We start from the raw sequence: 20778 nt of genomic DNA, 5'->3' as shown, positions 1-20778 counted from the left end.
GAAAAGTAAACCAGGTGGTATTTTGGTGCACGACGAAAAGAAGATCTCTTTTACCATCCGACTTTTTCTGGCACCTATTGTGGTCGTTATTAATAGAACTCCCTCTCCAGAGAGTTTTTCTAGTGGAAATCGGGCAAATAAGCAAAAACAAAATAAAATAATGTTTGCGTGGTGGTTTCGAGGATTGGCACTCTGTTTGGCTCCCTCTTTTTGAAACGGCGTTTTTAAATAAAGAAAAGGGTTTCGGAAGTGTGAACTCTGCCTTCGTAGTAGGTTTGTATGATTTAAGTTGACTGCAAATGTTTTAGGTAATGAGAAATAAATCTGTAAAAAAGATTGAACTGTATGTAGCGTTTTAGTCAAGGTTGTAGTGCTATATATTTTTTTATACCAGAACACAGAATACATGCACAAGGGGGAGGGGAGAAACAAAAAGCAATTATAGATCAATCATCAGAAAAATTTACTTTTTTTTTCTTCAGAAACAGACTAGGAGCGTTTCAGTCCAGATAATATTTTAAAGGTGATTTGAAATATTATTTGACATTAATATATATATATATATATATATATATATATATATATATATATATATATATATATATATATATATATATATATATATATATATATATATATATATATATATATATATATATATATATATATATATATATATATATATATATATATATATATATATATATATATATATATAATACATAAAAAAATACAAGAAAACACGAAGAAAGTTCTCACACTATTGTATTAATATATTTTGCTTTGGCTTTATTGATACAATATCAGAAAGCACTCTGTTTTGCGGATATAATCGTGTGAGCTGAAGAAAAGATTATATCTTTTTTTTCCGGTTTTTTGAATAAAATTTAATTCTTTTTTTTTCTTTTTTTTTTTTAATTTATATATATTTATTTAAACTATTGTTTGTTTGTTTTTTTTACTTATTATTCCCCCCCCCTTTCTTTTTATATGTCTATAATTTTTCTTTGTTTTATTCTTCATTTCTTCATTTTGATTTCATTTTGTTTTATTATATATATATATATATATATATATATATATATATATATATATATATATATATATATATATATATATATATATATATATATATATATATATATATATATATATATATATATATATATATATATATATATATATATATATAAATACAAGAAAACACGAAAAAAGTTAAGAAAAACAATACGTTTCATTTATTGCGCATAAGCTGCAAGTAAACAGAACTCATTAGATAAGTTCAAAATGAAGATAAAACAAAGGAAAATTATAGACATACTAGTGGGCTGCGCCCCCTGATCTCTAACGCTCGCCAACCCCCAAAAATTGCTACGCAATCTTATATGGTTTGCTTCGTAAACCAAGCTCGCTTCGCTCGCTACTAACTTAGGTACCTTGCAAAAGCAAAAAATTCTAAGAATTCAAAACAATCATTCAAATCCATATAACAACTTTTTTCAACAAAGAATATTACATCTTTTTAGTAAATACTAAGTCTTTAAAATAAATTTGAATTCAAATAATGCCTTCAGAATTTATTTAAGAAGTTAGTACACATACAAATTTTCAATTTTTTCTTTAGAAACTTATTTGTATGCATAAGTTCAAAGATATATTGCATTTAACATTAAAATATCTAATTTTTTAGTTATGTTCATTTTTTTGCTGTGTTTTCATGTTGTTTATGTTTAATGCACCAAATATACGTATATTTTTCATTACCCAATAATATTTTCAATATCATCAGTTTTGCTATAATCTAATATAGAAAGTTTAATATTTTCATTCATACTAATTACATCTGCATTTTTGTTTTGGGAAATTAAATAAGAAAAAAATAAACTAATGAAATAAAGCAATGAAATAAACTTTTTTTTTATCTTGTTTAATCTGAAGAATACTTGAAGACATATTTCACTTATCCATAATGCTAATCCATAATGTTCGTGAAATATCTTCAAAAATGTCTGCAGACATTTAAAAAGAAAAGCCAAATCTTCAAAATGACTATGAAAAATCTGCAGACATTTTAAAAGCAAATTAAAACTTTCAAAATGACTATGAAATGTCTACGAACAACATACAGATATTTAAAATAAAAATTAAAATCTTAAAATATTTGAAAATTTCGGAAGTAATTCTGAAGAAAATGACTTTTTCTGGAGAAATTCTCAAAATCACTTCTTAGTGCGATAGTGTTCTCAAATTTTGATGATTATATAAAAATTAATTTATATAATATTAAACATTGTTTATTTCATTAATTGTTACAGTTATTCAGTGCTCCACGAACTTGGCAACGAAATAGTAAATAAGATCATTACAATTTCAGCAAGATTTCGCCCTGAATCTAGAGCAGTTTATATAATAGTCGCCCTTATAACTTTCAAGTACTTTTAAATTGGTTGGCTCAAGTTGTTCAAACTAAAGTTTTCTCTCACATTATTAGGTTTGCAAAAGAGAGTAGCAAAATACCAGCACTTGTTGAAAAACAATATGTGTTCTTTCAGTTGTTTATTTAAACCATCAATGGGAACTGCAATGGGAAACACTAAAAGTGGTTTTCATTTGCCACCGAAAGGATACCTTCGTGAGCTAAGAAGAGAAACAAAGATCCGTTTCAGAGACACGCCTCAAAGAAGAAGCAGTGTTGAAAGAACACAAAAAATAGATGAACCGTTTAAAGAGGGCCATAGAAGAGGAGTAACTAAAAAGGCAATAAAGGAATTTATAATCAGCAACCCTGAGTTTCTTGACGATTTTGTAAAAACTTATGTATCACAAGACAGAATCAGAGCTTGGTTAAAACTGACAAATACCAAACCAAGATTGAGTGATAAACTAAAACAGGTTAATTCAAATCAAAGCGAAGAATTTGCAACTGAAATTGCTGAGCGGCGCTTTAGGCAAACGAAAGCACTAGTTCTGACGAGAAACCACCTTTTTTACCCGTTCCGATTTCGCATGGAAGAATTCAGTAGTTTGATTGCCCGTCCAAGCACCCAAGCCGAGTTTCCAGAAATGAATAGCCACTTATTTCCTTATACAGAAATTTACAACGATGACATAAACAGAGTTTTCATCAGCATGACCATGCAGCTATTCGGTCCACATGGCTTTCCGCTGACGGAATTGTGCTATTTCTTATCGAGCTTGAAAGCCAATTACTTCAATGTGGAGTACCACAATTACAGTCATGCCCTGAGTCATGCTCAATCTATGTTCTGGATGCTGAAGAAGAATCCAGGTGTGTTTACCGAAAATGAAATGAAGGGACTCATGATCGCAAGTATTGCTCACGATGTGGGACATTTCGGTGTCAATGAAAGGTATCTGAGAGAAGTGGGGAATGGTTTGGAAAGAATGTACCACAATCCCATTCTGGAGCATCACAACATTCAAGTATGCTTTTTGATTTTGGCAGATATAAATTGTAATGTGTTTTGCGATATGAGTGCTGAAGATTACAAAATGGTACTTGGTTGTATCCGACACGCAATCAGATCAACCGAAGTGAATCGATACAAAATGCAAGTTCAAACAATACGCCAGCTTCTCAGTTCGAATTTAGATTTCGATGATATGGAAGTGAAGCATGCAGTGATATCCCTCATGATGATGGCTTGTGATTTGTGCGCAGCGTGGAAGCGTTGGCCGGAACATAAAAACACCGTTTGGAGTCTTTACAAGGAGTTCTTCTATCAGGGCGATAAAGAGATGCTTCACGGTATAGACTCGCCCCCCCAAATGATGAGGATGAATGCTGAAAATATTCCTTACTTCCAGGTGGCTTACATGGAAAACATTGTTCTACCCATATTTAGGCTAGTTTCGAAAGTATTTCCGAATTGCAGATCAATACTTAAAGAAACTATTGAAAACTGTAACTTTTGGAAATCGTACGAGACGAGTTGATTTATGTTGCAACAAAGCCATTTTGTTTGACAAAGTCCAAGTAAATTGAGAAGATTACATGAAGTACTCTTTTTCCACCAATTTAAATGTTATCATTCAAAAAGCAAATGCTCATATCTAAGACAAAATTATTTTAATAAACAACTTATATTTTGATTTCCATTTTCAATGACTGACAGTGTTGAACGTGTGAAATTTTGTTACAGTGATTTACTTTTTTCTTTATATTTTGGATTTTTATGGCAACTGGTGGCTCTTTTGGTGTACGCATTTTCTTGTTTTGGAAAAATTGTGATTTTTAGTTTTACTCCAATAACGATTCACGTATATTTTCTTCAAAATTTTTTGTGAATCACGTATCTGGTGAGCTCTTTGATTAAGTATAACATTTAGGTATTTATTTTATCAACTCATGAATTTTATAACATGCAAATGAAAGGGTTATTTGCACGAGATAAACAAAAAGAGGGACTTTGTTTTGATTAGGCTTTAAAAACAAAGCTCCGATTTTAAAAATACAAAAGTACTTTTATTGTCCTCAGTAGCTTTTAATTTTCATAATTACGACCTTCTCTAGTTTAACAAGTTTATCAATCCTTTCGCTTTTGAGAAAACTAGTATGACTGTTCAATCAAAATCCTCAAAGATCGAAATAATGAACTAATTTATTAGAATCTACTAATTAAAGTAAAAAAGATATGACTTAAGGGTTATTGGGTGGTAACAAATATCTTGATTTTTAACTCAACATAGATATTTTTGGCAGAAATTTAGTAATGTGCTTATTCTTTAAATTTATTAGAAGGACCCGGAAATTTGCCATTTCTGAATAAACAAAGATTTCAGCTTTATGTCATTTATGATAAAGGAGCTCCAATGAATATTTATATAATATGTGTTACTTTATTATCCAACTGATATACATAAAAATCAAACAGCTCTTTACTTTTCCATGCCCGTCCGCCGATGCATATTTGTCAAACTATCTTTTTTTGATACAAATAAGCACTTGTTAGCATTATGAGTGTAATCTGATATATTAAAATCGACAACTGATTATCATAAAACTGTAGTCAGAAGTTAAAGGGAATTTTTTTTTTCGATTTAGTATTTATTCAGAGTATTTTTGCATGTGAAATTTAAAAATCGGAAGTCATGTAAAGTCACGTAATTCTTAAAAAAAATAAGTCTTCTGTTATTCTATAACTGGGAAAATAGTGTAATTTTACAATTTAAAATAGTGTTCAGCAACCACCACCCTAATTATACCGGATGGAGTATCTAATTTCTAGAAGAACGCACTAAGAATTGTAATGGTGGTTAGCAAATACAAGCTGGTAAGGGCTTTTGCATATGTGTTTTGATGCAGAAAAATATATGGCAAATTAATGTTTAAAGACTATAATCATGAATGTATGGATAATTAAGTTTTCAAAAAGTTTCATAACTTGACTAAGACTGTGAAAAAACCAACCGTAGCTCTAAAGGTAAGCCGCTTTAAGATGCATTTTTTCTACTGAAGGGCATATACTATTTTTTAAGCATATTTCACCGTCTATTTTTGAAACCTCCCAAAATATGCAAAAAAATATTCACGTTGCTGTGTTTAAAGAGTTATAAATTACAAACGATATGTTATAAACGAGATTATTATTTAAACTGGTGAAATAAACACAGAGAGTACACTATCTTTCATTTTTTTTGTGAATACTTATGAACGATTTTAAACTATTATTTCAGTGTAATACTTCTTTTGACATAAATAAATCACACTTATATTTTAATAACAGTGGTTCGATATTGCAAATATGATTTATATTTTCTGTTCACAACCTTGTCCATTACTATTATAAGTTAAAATAAATACCAAATTTATTCTAATTATAATTCCAATGCTACAGGTATTTGACAATTTTGTACCAGAGTAAGATTTAAGGCTTTGAGCAATGTAAAGGGAAAAATTAGAGCATATCTTATCTTCAAAATAAAATTAGAAAAAATTATGTTTTATAACGGAATAAGAAAAATGTATTAAGGAACTTCTTCCAACAAAATAACATAATCAAAATAAATATTATTGTAAAATAACGAGAATATAACTAGTTTCTTATCAACCTGGCGCACTTAGACAACCATAATATCAAATAAGAACCCATAAAGTTATTTAATAAAATCAACCAATTGTTGTAACGATTTATTTCTAAATTTTATCAATACATTTCTCCAAATTCTCACTCCCCATCCATGTATTTAATTTGCATAGAAAACCTTCAACAGCTATTAATAGTGTGCTTGTAACGTGCACCACGCCAGCATAACGTAAGCATCTAAACAACGCGAGCGCAGTTTCTTCATACGGGAGCGTACGAAGGCTAAGTGCTCCCTATTAAGGTTAGTTATTAACTTCTAAAGTACTGCTAATATTATCGGTTGCCCTTAACGAAATTTCCTCAAAACGAAAAAAGAAATAAGGATTTAAATAATTTTAGCGATATATGTTACAGCGTAAATACCTATACTACAGACATGTTGCTTTTTGTTTCCATAACTAACACATGATGAGTTCAAGCTTATGGAAAGATCAATTTCCGGAAAGATTTTTACTTGAACATAGTCTAGCTTAATAAAAACAGATGTATCAATGTATTGAATATAAATTTATTATTCAAAAGGCAAAATTTATAATAAAGAGTCGATGATTTGAACATACCTGTATTTTCCTGGATGCATTCATTTTGTATTTAACAGCTTAAATACAAAAATTTTAAATTAAGCTTGAGGCAATGTGATAGTCCACATTTCAAATAATTTCGGGGAGAGATTTTTTTTATTTTTAAGAACGTCACGATATCTAGTATTGTGCTGTTGTCTAGTGTAAATTCTGGAAACTTTTGTTGCCAGTATTCGTAAAAATACTAAGTAATAGTTTGATAATAAAAAAAAATATCAAGTTATGTGGGCTTATCTCTATATCTCCTCTTCACTATGCTAAAGTAACATATTTCCATTTTTTGATGGATAAAAAATTAGAAAACTTAAATGAGTGCATTTAGAAAGAAAAAACTTTGACTACTCATAGTTGCGACCGGTGATACCTGATTGCGCTCATGGTTTTCTAAAACATGGTGGACTGCGCTGCGAACATCTTATCCCCCTTTAATAAAGGTTGGTGGACTGCGCTTAAGGCAACCCTTATGACCATCCCTCCAACTTCTTTCATGCAGTAAAACCATTTCTGATAAAAGCATCGTCTCGCCAATATTGTTCGCCAGAAGCTAGTGTGCTGTGGTTGGAGGGCGATTTGTCAATAAGTTTTCCTCCATCTTTTACTAATTTTCATTTGAAAGGAATTTTTTTGTAGGTTTTTAAATTTTAATAGTTCTGTAATTTTAAAATACAAACTATATTTAAACTATGAAAGAAAAAAATTCTAGTTCAAGGTGACATAGGCCTTTCAAAGTTTCGAAAATCGGTCAAAATTTTAATTAGACCGATGCAATTGTTTCAAGAATATTGGTTAAAAAGTTTAAAAAAATATACATTGGTCGCCCACTTGTCGTCTTAAGTTGGTTAAAAAGTAAAAGTTCAGGGTGTAGTATCAAGTTTTAATTAAATTGAAAAAACCCTACTTTAATATTTAATAATTTGAATTTATTTAATATATTTAATAATTTAAATGATTTTTTTACTTGCAATTTTTTAATATATTTAATAATTTGAATTTTAAACCAGTTTTAACCAATCTATCGTAACCAAACTTCTGCATAACATTTTAAAAAAATACTAGGAGGCTCCGCCCCCGGCTCGCTGGCGCTCGCCAACCCCCGGAACTGCTTTCGCAGTTCATTTCGGATTGCTTCGCAATCCGATGCTCGCTTTGCTCGCTCATTTGGATACGCTCTTAACGTCTAGCTTTCGTATACTTTTTTGAACACTGAAGTTCCGAAAACTTCTCACTGTAGAAAATTCTAAACCTGTGCATTTCAATATTAATTTGAAATTGAAAACAGTTCGCATATTTTCCTTAATCACACTATTCTAAATTTCAGTTGTTGAGAAAAGTAACTGTTGTAAGTTTTGTTTTAAACTCTTTCCCACCAGAGGGCTAAAACCATGTGATGTAAAACAATATGAAATAGTACTGAACGCCGGATGTAAAGCATCGGCTTCGATGAAGATAATTTTGTGAGAATTGTTTTGATAATTCGGTGAGAATTCACCCGATTAGACATATGATGCTCACTACGTGCTCTTGCGCACCGAAGCCTATCAATTAAAACGTATTAGCGTTTTATATAATATAGATTAGCCATATGATGCTCACTACGTGCTCTTGCGCGCCGAAGCATATCAATTAAAAATGAAAACTGTTGCCAACGCGAGAAAAGAAATATCATCGGTTTTATTGATGCATACATACGTATTAGCGTTTTATATAATATGGATAGATATGAGCATAAAATGTTTGAATTTTTACAGTTCATGCACTAAAAAGTTTATGACTACAACTCTGACCAGAAGCCATGTTCGGCAATCATTATTTTTTTTACTCCAAAATGGTACATATTTGATTTAAATTGGATTTTTTTTATTTGAATAAAATTAATTGGATTTTTTCAAAATTTACTATCCGAAGCATCTGATACAATATTACAATAATACTATTGTTTAAAAATAGAAGTAAAATAGTTAATATTTCTTACTAAAAATGGATAAATTACATGGATATAAATATAGATATTATTACATACTAATTACTGAGTTAAAAAAAATCACAGTTATATTTCTCAGGTTCAACTTGGTGATAATTGTTAAAAATCGGATAACAATTTGTCAACTAGACATCTAATGAAAAGTAAATTAGTTATTGGAATTCCACAAGGTAATTCCTTTTCTGGGACTTTTGCCAACATTTTTTTGCACTTTTTCGAGGCTAAATTTCTTGAACATAAAGTACTTAATGCTTTCCGATACATTGATGATTTGATTTTGTTTAATTGTGACGATTATAATTTTATTTATACTATTTATCCTGGTGATTTGGTACTGAAAAAAACTAATGAAAATTGCTTTAATATTGAATATTTAGATTTTAAAATTGATATTGTTAACAATTTTATTAAAATTGGTGTGTTTGATAAAAGAAAAGCCTTTAATTTTAATGTTATTTTTTTCTGCAACTTTAAAACTAATTTGTGTAGTAAAATATTCAAAAATCTTGTTTTTTCGCAATTAGTTAAGATCAAGAAAATTTGTAATAATGTTGAAAGTTTTCGGGAAGCTGTGGATAATTTTTTAAATAATTTGAGTAAAAATGATTTTCCTTTTAATTTTTGTAATGTTAATTTTTTAATTAAAAAAATGATTGATGGTTTTTAAGTTTTTATATATTTTTTCTTTTAACAGGGCGCAATTCTAGTCTTAACTGAACAGCCCCAGTTAAGCATTCTATTAATTTATCTACGTATCTCCTTCTCCTGACCTTTTTCATTTCATTTTTAAACTTCTACTGCGCATTATTATAGGGGGCGTTGTTTTTCAGTTTTTAGTGTTTTCTTTTCCTCCACTTGCTTTTGAAGTTGATTCTTGACCTGTGACTGTGAGTTTTTAATTTTCTGATGATTTTTATTGATTTTCTTTTCGTAATTTGTTTATTCTTTTGAATGTATCTTGTTTCTCCTGGACCTCTATACAAAACCATCGGGGTACTGAGGGAGATATTTTAAGCTATTGCTTCTCCCTCAAATAGAAATGGTTTTGTTTTTAATGGCTACCGGGGCCGGTACCCCCTGAAGACGTCGGCTTCGGTGGTCATATTTTTGTTTTGTTTCATTTGTTTCTTGTATTGATACTTTTTTCTGAAATTTCTGCTGCTTCTTAGCGCGTTTTTTTTCAAAGAAGTTTTATCCTTTTGATCTTAATTATTTGTGTTTTCTTTCAGTATTGTAATTTTCAAATTTGGTTTATGCTGCATTTGCGCTTTTCTTATTTGAAAAATTATTTTGTTTTTATTTCTTGCTTTAGGTGTTTTCTAATTAATTTAAAGCGTCAAAGGGTTTTGTTGGATGTCTAGGTTTTATATGTCTAATTTAGTATTTCCTTTTAGGTTAATTTTAAAATAATGCAAAGTACAATATATAAATATTTTATGGCGCCTGGCTCGTCGCGCGCCCAAACAAGGAGCACTGAAGTTAGTCTTGACTTAGGGATTACTTCGGACAAAAAGTTACTAAGTCAAATATTTTGTTTAAATAAATTTAAAAATATAAAAAAATTTAAAAAGTTTAAGAAATGGTGTAATAATAAATGTAAAACTTGTCCTTTGGCTGATAGTTCTCAAATTGACAGTCATTCTAATGTATTTTTTTGTAAAAGTATTAATATTATTTATTTAATTCAGTGCAATTGTTGTAATTTGTGTTATGTTGGTCAGACAGGTCTTGAATTTCATAAGCGGATTAATTCCCACAGATCAGCTAAAAAAAAAATTTTAATAATAGTAATTGTTCCACGGATTATGAAATTTTACATTTTCAATTTCATGATTTTAATAATGTTACTCTTTTTATTTTGGATTTTATGGAAAATTTAGATAATAGACTTGATTTAGAAAATATTTACATTGGTAGTCTTAAAACTCTTTTTCCTTATGGATTAAATAGTAAATTTAATGGGGAAGGTACTGTTAATACTGAAGATTTTTGTATTTATAATAAATTAAAAGTTTTTGATTTTCCTGGTGTTTGTGATTCAAAATTTAGAAGTAAAAGGGGAGGTGGAAAAGGTAAAGGTAAATTTATTGAGTTTGATGAGTTTTCGAATTTTTGTAACTTACCTGTTAATTTGAATAATATTTTCACTGTTAGGAAATATATTTTTGGTTTTAAAAATAAAGTTTTAAAAAATTTCCTTTTTAAATTTGGTTCTAAAATTAAATTTGAAACTGAACTTGTTAAATTTATAGTTTTGGATTTAATTAAATCAAAAATTGGTGTCAATAAAACTGATTTGCTTTTTAATAATGTTTCTAAAGTCGAAAAGGTTTTTTGTACGATTAATTTTCATGATAAGAATTTTGAATATGCTAAGTTACCACAAATTATTCATGGTCTTTCTGATTTCTTTCCTTTAGAACAAATTAGGGTTACTGCTGCTTTTAAATATTCTTCTACACTTAGGAAAAAGGTGTGTAATTATAATTTTTTAAGTCGAAATCTTAATTGTATTTCTAAATCTGATTGTTATTGTAATGAGGAGGGTTTTTCAAAATTTATTGATAATGATTATGGACATGTTATTACCGGAAATTTGGAAATTGTGGGTGATCAGGATCTAATTAGCATTTTAAGTAAGGGTTCAAAATTTAGAACCAGAGTTAAAATGAAAAAAGAAGATTTTATTTTATCCATTAAAAAAGATCCAGATTTTTTTATTGCAAAAATTTCCAGAAAATATCATTGGCCTGTTGAAGGTTTTTCTGAGTGGAAAGCTAAAATTATTGAAAGGGTTAAATTTAATTTATTTAATACCAGTTTTAGTTCATTTCCTAAAGGTACTTTTATTGATTATGATTTATCTAGAAAAATTAAAAATCTTAAGGATAAATTCATTGTTACTGTTGTAGATAAAGCTTCAAATAATTTCTGTATTATGTGTAAATATTTTTTTAAAAAATTGATTATTGGGGAATATAATGCAAACAATACTTATTTAAAATTAATAGAAGATAAAAAAGTTATTGAAAAAAGAATTATTGCATTTAGTAAAAAATTAAAATTTAAATTAAATAGGATTACATTTCCATATTTATTTCCAATAGTTAAATTTCATAAAAATCCGATTAAATTTAGGTTTATAGCATGTGGCACTAATAGTTATAATTCTGATACTAGTAAAAGGTTTTTTTGTTTTTTAAAAATTATTTTGCTTAAAATTAAAAAAGACAAAAATATTATTATTGAAAGTAATGTTGAAGTTTTGGATTTTATTAAAAGTAATGATATTTCCAGCATTAACACTTTTGATTTTGAAAATTCGTATACCAGCATACCACATGAAAAAATTATTGAGATTTGTGAAGGTATTTATGATAAGTATTTATTTGATGAAAAAATTGATAGGTTTAACTGGTTAGATTTATGCAAGTTTAATCTTTTTGAGAATGTTCTTTTTAATGGTTTAGATATTTATAAACAAATTATTGGAATTCCACAAGGTAATTCCTTTTCTGGGGCTTTTGCCAACATTTTTTTGCACTTTTTCGAGGCTAAATTTCTTGAACATAAAGTACTTAATGCTTTCCGATACATTGATGATTTGATTTTGTTTAATTGTGACGATTATAATTTTATTTATACTATTTATCCTGGTGATTTGGTACTGAAAAAAACTAATGAAAATTGCTTTAATATTGAATATTTAGATTTTAAAATTGATATTGTTAACAATTTTATTAAAATTGGTGTGTTTGATAAAAGAAAAGCCTTTAATTTTAATGTTATTTTTTTCTGCAACTTTAAAACTAATTTGTGTAGTAAAATATTCAAAAATCTTGTTTTTTCGCAATTAGTTAGGATCAAGAAAATTTGTAATAATGTTGAAAGTTTTCGGGAAGCTGTGGATAATTTTTTAAATAATTTGAGTAAAAATGATTTTCCTTTTAATTTTTGTAATGTTAATTTTTTAATTAAAAAAATGATTGATGGTTTTTAAGTTTTTATATATTTTTTCTTTTAACAGGGCGCAATTCTAGTCTTAACTGAGCAGCCCCAGTTAAGCATTCTATTAATTTATCTACGTATCTCCTTCTCCTGACCTTTTTCATTTCATTTTTAAACTTCTACTGCGCATTATTATAGGGGGCGTTGTTTTTCAGTTTTTAGTGTTTTCTTTTCCTCCACTTGCTTTTGAAGTTGATTCTTGACCTGTGACTGTGAGTTTTTAATTTTCTGATGATTTTTATTGATTTTCTTTTCGTAATTTGTTTATTCTTTTGAATGTATCTTGTTTCTCCTGGACCTCTATACAAAACCATCGGGGTACTGAGGGAGATATTTTAAGCTATTGCTTCTCCCTCAAATAGAAATGGTTTTGTTTTTAATGGCTACCGGGGCCGGTACCCCCTGAAAACGTCGGCTTCGGTGGTCATATTTTTGTTTTGATTCATTTGTTTCTTGTATTGATACTTTTTTCTGAAATTTCTGCTGCTTCTTAGCGCGTTTTTTTCAAAGAAGTTTTATCCTTTTGATCTTAATTATTTGTGTTTTCTTTCAGTATTAGTTTAGACAAGAAAACATTACTGAAAAAAAAATTACGTCATTCTGGTTTGAGGAAAGCTTGATACACTCTAACTCTATACTCAATAAGATATAAAAGCATTGCATTTTAATTAGCAAAACACATATAATTGAAATATGTTTTTTGCCAGAAAATTATTTTAAACATATTAAATTGTAAATTACTATTTAAACGTTTCATAAACTAAACTAACTCAGTGGCGCGACAGCCCATTAAGAGGACCAAGGCCGACTGTGCCCATCTCAGTTTTCTTGACCTTGGGCTCTGGGGTGCAGGAGCATATGTTCCGGTCAGGTGGTCAGCCGAACGCGGAACCCCCAGTGTTAGTTCCCAAGCATGCTTGGTACTCATTTTATCGACCCACTGAAGGGATGAAAGGCTGAGTCGGCCTTGCCCGGCCCAAGGATCGATAAACGTTTCATATCAGTCTTATTTAAGTGTAGTTTATTTTGAAACATAATAATTTATATGCATATTCCTTTCGATATTTCTTAGTAAAAAAATCTTTCAATTCAAATCAAATTTCTTGGTAAAAAGATATTTTTAATTATATTTTTTTCAATTAATATTTTTTAATCATTTTGTTGAAATTATTGATTTATTTTTTTTTAAAAAAATAATCACTATTGATTTACATCAATGCATTTTATAATAAAATAATGAAAGGGATAACATAGTGATTTCAATGCATATGACTTTTATTATTCCGTAGTAAAAAAAATTGCTTCCTTAATAAACATACATTATCAATTAAATCAGACTTTTAAAAATTCACACATTTAAGAATGTATTTATTAATTATACTGTATGAAAATATTTAAAACTTAAATGAATAATTTTTTTAAAAATTAATTAATAATTAATGTTATAAAAATTATGTTTGTTTAAGTTAATGTTTTTTTTTAAATTAAACTGATTTAAATTAGTGATTTCTGTAAAAAAATTTAAATGATTTAATCAGGATTTACTTACTTACTTACTTATCCTCTACGTGCCGTTGGGCACTTAAGACCTCTAGCATATCCCTCCAACGCCTCCTGTCTCTAGCAATAGATCCTGCTTCCTCCCAGCCAGATATTCCACATTCTTTTAATTCGCCCAAAAACATGCTCTGGATGGTAAGTCTGGGTCTTCCTCTTGTTCCCTTACCATCAGGGGCCCATGTAAGAGCAACAGATGTAATTTTTTTTATGGGCATTCTAAGGATATGTCCGAGTCAGCTCCATCTCCGTTTTTTAATTTCATCTCCTGTTGTTTTTATTTTAGCTTTCTTTAATAGATTTTGATTTGATACTTTGCAAGGCCAGAAAATTTTAAAAATAAATCTTAAACATTTGTTTTGAAGGGTTTCTAATTTTTGTATTTCGATATTAGTCTGTTTCCAGGTTTCTGAGCCATGTAATAGTACTGCTCTAACAATAGCTTTGTAAACAACTATTTTTGTCTTTATTTCAATATTTGACTCTCTCCAAAATCTATGTAATCCCTTAAAACAGGTTCTTGCTTTGATTATTCTCTGTCTAATATCTTCACTACTTCCACCTTTTTTATCTACAATAGAACCTAAATAGCTAAATGACTCTATGTCATCTATTTCGTGATTTTCGATTTTAATTTTGTCATTTTTCTATTGATTTATTCTCATTGCTTTAGTTTTCTTCTTGTTTATGAATAAACCTACACTATCTGAATATTTGTTGAACTTGTCTGTTTTAAGCTGAAGGTCTGTACATTTGGATGAAATAAGTACGATGTCATCAGCAAAATCAAGGTCTTCTAAAGTAGTTGTGAAATTCCACCTTATTCCTCTTTTTTCATCTTTCAAGCTGTTTCGCATAATCCAGTCTATCACCAGTATAAATAAAAATCCTAATAAAACACATCCCTGTCTCACGCTAATTTTTACCAAAAGAATTCAGTTAATTCTCCATTTACTTCTATACATGCTTTGCTGTTATCATACATATCTTTGATTATGTTAATATATTTCTCTGGTATATTATAAAGTGATAAAATTACCTATAATTTCTCTCTCTTTAACTGAATCAAAAGCTTTACTGAAATCAATAAAGTTTAAATATAAAGAGGTGTTAAATTCTAAGCTTTCCTCAATGATATTTCTAAGTGTGACTATTTGCTGCATTGTTCCATTTCCACTGCGGAAACCTGCTTGTTCTTCTCTTAAAATTCCATAAATTTCATGTTTTAGTCTATTCAAAATTATCCTTCCAAATATTTTTCCCGGTATGGAAAGTAGGCTAATTCCCCTCCAATTTTCGCATTTTGTTAGATCGCCTTTCTTGGGAATTTTCACTATTACTGCTTCTTTCCATTGTTCTGGTATTCTTTCATTTCTCCAGATTTCATTGAAGAGCTTTTGCAACTGTCTTGTAGCGGTTTCAAAATCTGCCTTAAGCATCTCTGCCACGATTCCATCTCTCCCTGCAGCCTTCTTTGGTTTTGTGGCCCTCAGGGCACTCTGTACCTCATCCAGCGAGATATCTTCCAAAGAAAAATCTACAGTAGATGCTACATTTAATGTAACATTTGAGAGTTGCTCAGAATTTTCAACATGGTGTGCATTAAGCGTATCTTCAAAATATTCTCTCCATCTCTCTTCGATCTTCTTATCCGTAGTAAGTAACGTACTGTTTTTGTCTCGTATTGCACATTGCGAATTTCGTTTATTTCCTTTTATTTGTATCACTTTCTGATAGAAAGTACTTATTTGTCCTTTTTGCGCTGCATCTTGAACTTCAGTGGCAAGGTCTGTGAAATACTTCCTTTTGTCTTTTCTGGCTGACTTTTTTACTTCTCTATCAATTTGACTATACTGCTGTCTATACCGATTAAATAATCTTTCAGACTTTGTAATTTCCATCTGTATTTTCTTTTTCCTTCTGTTTTCAATTAGTATTAATGTTTCTCCCGCTATCCATTCTTTGCTTATCTTTCCTTTCTTTTTACCCAACACTTTTTCTGCTACATCGCAATAAATGTTTTTGATATGCTCCCAAGTCTCTTCAACTTTTTCTTTTACCTCATTTTCTGATTGCTGAGTGTTGCTATGATTTTCTTCTTCCCTTAAGAGCTCAAATCTGTTTTTCAACTCGATTGAAAATTCTTGTCTGCCCTCTTTGGCTTTTAACTTAGCAATGTCATAGCTTATTCCTTTATGTCCCGTCTTCTTTGGTGATTTTCTTAATTTTAGTTTTAATATTGCTAGAATCAAGTAGTGATCTGATCCAACATCGGCACCTCTCGTCGCTCTTACGTCTCTTAGTGAGCTCCTGAACTTGTTATTAATTGCAATATGATCAATTTGATTTTTTTCTTCCGTCTGGTGAGGTCCATGTGCATTTATGTATCTCTCTATGCTTGAATCTACTCCCACCTATGTTCAAACTATTTAGTTCGCACAGGGAAACAAACAGTTCTCCATTTTCGTTCCTCTCGCCCGGTGATTCGCTTCCCATGGAGGTTTCATCATCACTAATCCGTTTTCCAACCTTAGTATTAAGGTCTCCCATAAGAATTATTATGTCATGTTTTGGAACTCGATTTAAAATACATTGTAGTTGATCATAAAATGTCTCCCTTTCCTCTTCATCAGCATCATTCTTGGTGCATACACTTGAATAATTGTTAGTTTAATGTACTTTGAATAAAATCGTGCTCCTAAAATTCTTTCACTGATTGGTTCCCATTCCAAAAGACTCTTCGCTGTTTCTTTATTAATGATTAGCGCCACGCCTCTTTCGTGCTTTTCTTCAGCTCCTGAGTACAAAATGATTTGTTCATTTCCAGTTTTAAGCTTGCCAAAACCTGTCCATCATAGTTCTGATATTCCTAAGATATCCAATTGGTATCTATCCATTTCCATTGACACCTGTCTGCTTTTTCCACATTGGTACATAGTTCTTACATTCCAAGCACCAATTCGTAACTTGTGTTTAGGTTTCATCAATGACTTCTTCCGCATCGAAGGCTCCAAATGGCTTTCCCTTAGACACTTCATAGGCGTGATTTCCTCATTCCAGGTTAGATAACTGTCATTTGGAATTTCACAAGTCATTGCTTCCGCCAAGAGAATTTGGTCCGATATGCTTTTGGTTTCTGTAGTCAGGGATGTTTTACGGGGTAGGAACTAGCCCTACGCCCAACCCTCCTCCTTTATCCAGGCTTGGGACTGGCGCACGGAATAGCCGAAGCTATCCATGTGGCGGAGTTAATCAGGATTTAATTCATGACTAAAATCAAGTGATTTAAATTATGCCAACACTGACAGAAGCAATAAATCAAAAGTTGTTCGGACTTTTCTTCGGATTCAGAAGACGATGATACTCAACCAAAACTTGATGAACGAATATGGTGTAAACTAGATGAAAGCGATCCTACGCCACCAGCTTCGAGATATCAATTTACTGGAAAACCTGGTGTAATGACGCCTATTTATACTCATACTCCTTTAGAGTATTTCAGTATTTTCTTCGATGACGACATAGTGCAGGGATGATGGCGAACCAATGGCACGCTTGCCATTTATGGCACCCGACACAATATTTCGGGCACGCCACCGATCACATTTGTTATTACACAAATGGTATTACACTATGAAGCATATGTAACAATTAAATTAAAGTTCACAAAAACACACACAAAATAATAAACAATTATTAATAAAAAATTAACAATTAATGCTAAAAAAAACAAATTAATAACCATAAAAAGCAAGCTAACAATAAATAACTAGCAACAAAAAAAATTAACAGTCCCGCTTAAACTAACATCTTACAACCTAATATAAGTTATTTGTCATAGAATCTGCAGCAACAGAAGTCACACTGATGTTACCTTAAATTGTTTTAAGACATGGCAAAATACAATATATTTTTTTTCAATGTAAATAAAGAGTTTTGAATTGATAGTATTTAGTATTATTGTTTTCCCAATAATCACGAAGTGAAAATTATTTGACGGCACGTCTATGACCTCATTAAACAATTTTTTAAAAAAAATGGCACGTTGGTGTATAAAAGTTCGCCACCCCTGACATAGTGAGTTACATTGCTACAGAAACAAATCGATATGCGGAGAGTTTCGTTGCGACTAATGATTTAACACCAAGTTCTCGAGTGAAGGACTCGAAGGACACAAACTCGAATGAAATTCGAGTTTTGTTTGCCCTAATTCTTTTGATGGGAGTGATAAAAAGTCAGTGCAAAAATGGTACTGGTCCACAAAGTTACTGATATCAACACCATATATAGGACAGGTAATGTCAGAAAAGAGATATTCTCTTCTGATGAAATTTCTGCATTTTGCGAACAATTCTTCATATGATCCTGCCGAACATCCACAACCGGGATTGTGGAAAATATACGAAGTCTATAATTATATAAATGAGAAATTTAAAACTGTATATGTGCCTGAAAGGGATATTTCAGTTGACGAATCCTTACTGTTGTATAAAGGAAGACTCTATTTTAAGATGTATCTTCCAAAGAAAAGGGCTAGATTTGGTATAAAATTCTACCAGTTATGTCAGTCGAGCAGTGGCTACATCTGCAATAGTGTTAATTACACCGGCAAGAATATCCCTCTCGATTTCAACTCAAACTTCGAGTCAACTACTAATATTGTTTTAATATTGATACAAGATCTCTTAAATAAAGGATATTGCGTAACACTAGACAATTATTACACTTCTATTGAACTTGCTGAGTACCTTCTGACAAAGAAAACTGATATATATGGAACGATGAGGATAAACCGTATTGGAATACCTCAAGAGTTTGAAGCTGTTGTTACATATGGCTTTATTGGAAATATTAATCCATATACAATGTTCAACTTTAAATGGACGTAAACAAGGAGTAAAAAGGGACAAAATTACAATAACAAACAAAGAAAACACATGACAAACACATATTAATACAAAAAGAACACATAGAAAAAAATTAAAGTAAGAAGAAAAATATATATATATATACAGTGAAGAATGAGGAGTAGTCTTTACAGAGAGTTCATGTGATCTCTGGCATCCCAGTAAAGTTTACACAGATCACCCCGCTCTTGGGATTGTTTGTCCAGTAAAGGGCATACAAGCAAGTGGTCTGAGTTCATGGTTCCCGAATTGCAGATTTGGCACTCGCTAGATAGAAGGATACCTATTCTGTTGAGGTGCTCTGCCAAGCAGTCATGGCCTGTTGAGAGTCTGAAGTTTGCCACAGCCTTCTTACGAGGACTGTGACAAAATTTCTTCCAACTGTTTTGGATATTAGCCCAGGGTTTTCCAGTGGATTTTACTGCTTGGTTGAGCTTTAGGTCGGTCATAAGTTTTTCGGAAAATTGTTTTTTAAGGAAGTCTGGTGGAATCGGTTTATTACATTGTGGTTCGAGTGTCCCTTTCTTGGCTAGTTGGTCTGCCTTTTCATTGCCATTGATTCCCACATGCGAAGGGATCCACAGGAACATAATAATTTTGTTGGCATTCTCGAGAAAAATCAAATTATCTCTAATATCTGAAATAGTCTGAGTATCTGAATCATGGTTTATGGCAACTGCCTGGATAGCTGCCTTAGAGTCGACAAAAAACCCGACAAGGGTGTGCTTTATGTGCAGTAAAAATTTTGACTCAAAAGGACAGCGAGTTAGGAAAGAATCTCGATTTCAATACAAACAGTGCAATGTCACTTTGTGTTTTGTTCCATGCTTTGAAACATACCATACTGTTGAAAATTTTTAATTTTTACACATGTTTAACATTTTCTCATTTAAATAAATATTTTCTTGCATAATTTTGTTTGTATTTTATAAATGCTATTTAAATGAATAAACTAAGCTATTTATAAATCAATTTTAATGAAGTTGCTATATTTTGTATTTCTATCTCGGTCATCAGTATAATTTTATCTTTTTATCTGTTTTTTTCATTCTTATTTTTAAATTATTACTATTACATCTAAGCAGATCAAGTTTAAATCAAATTTAAGAATACAGTTTTCGGGATATTTAACTTCAAATGTGCAAGGAAATAAAAAAAATTTCACTACTTTCGTCACATATCAACTAATTAAAAGCTGCAACAGCCTTTCTTTTACAAAAAAAATACATTTTATAAAGAAAAAAGCATTATGTTACGCTGCGATTTCAAATTATATCTGCTAATAAATATTTAGAATATTAAAACGTGCCTCTCTGTCCCCTATATTTACCATTTATGAGAGTAACATTTTAAGATTATTATATTTATTATAATTAGCAATATATTTAAGGGTCTTGTGGGTTATGGATACACTTGAGATTATGGTAGGGTGCAAAAGCTTGTTATCGCTTAAAAAGATAAATAAAATGAGAGGTTACATTATGCCTTATAAAATAAATTATACCGTCATTTATGAATCCAAAGATATACGATTCCAAAGAGTGAAAAAAACATCATGTCTTGCATATTTGTTCTCAAATATTTTCAGAACTTTTTATTCGATAAGTGCGAGCAGATTAATTTTAATTACATAAGTA

At 30.3% G+C, this 20778-nt stretch overlaps 2 protein-coding genes across 2 annotated transcripts; one reads left to right on the top strand and one right to left on the bottom strand.

Annotated features, from left to right (window-relative positions):
• Positions 1–2376: 2376 nt before the first annotated feature.
• On the top strand, positions 2377–4081 carry LOC107455780 (cAMP and cAMP-inhibited cGMP 3',5'-cyclic phosphodiesterase 10A). Its single transcript, XM_016073479.4, has one exon. The coding sequence runs from the start codon at positions 2539–2541 to the stop codon at positions 3955–3957; it is 1419 nt and encodes a 472-aa protein (XP_015928965.3). The 5' UTR covers positions 2377–2538; the 3' UTR covers positions 3958–4081.
• Positions 4082–19269: 15188 nt separating this feature from the next.
• Positions 19270–19731, bottom strand: LOC122271281 (uncharacterized). Its single transcript, XM_043052059.2, has one exon. The coding sequence runs from the start codon at positions 19729–19731 to the stop codon at positions 19270–19272; it is 462 nt and encodes a 153-aa protein (XP_042907993.2).
• Between the last annotated feature and the right edge of the window lie 1047 nt (positions 19732–20778).

Source organism: Parasteatoda tepidariorum, chromosome 3 (assembly GCF_982258835.1).
Source record: "Parasteatoda tepidariorum strain Cologne lab strain chromosome 3, Ptep-v5.0, whole genome shotgun sequence".
Lineage (NCBI taxonomy): Eukaryota > Metazoa > Arthropoda > Arachnida > Araneae > Theridiidae > Parasteatoda > Parasteatoda tepidariorum.
This window is presented reverse-complemented; position numbering and strand designations above follow the sequence as displayed.

Excerpts from the sequence above, each read along its gene's own strand:
- LOC107455780 (XM_016073479.4), top strand. The coding sequence starts at position 2,539 with ATGTGTTCTTTCAGTTGTTTATTTAAACCATCAATGGGAACTGCAATG.
- LOC122271281 (XM_043052059.2), bottom strand. The coding sequence starts at position 19,731 with ATGTTCCTGTGGATCCCTTCGCATGTGGGAATCAATGGCAATGAAAAG.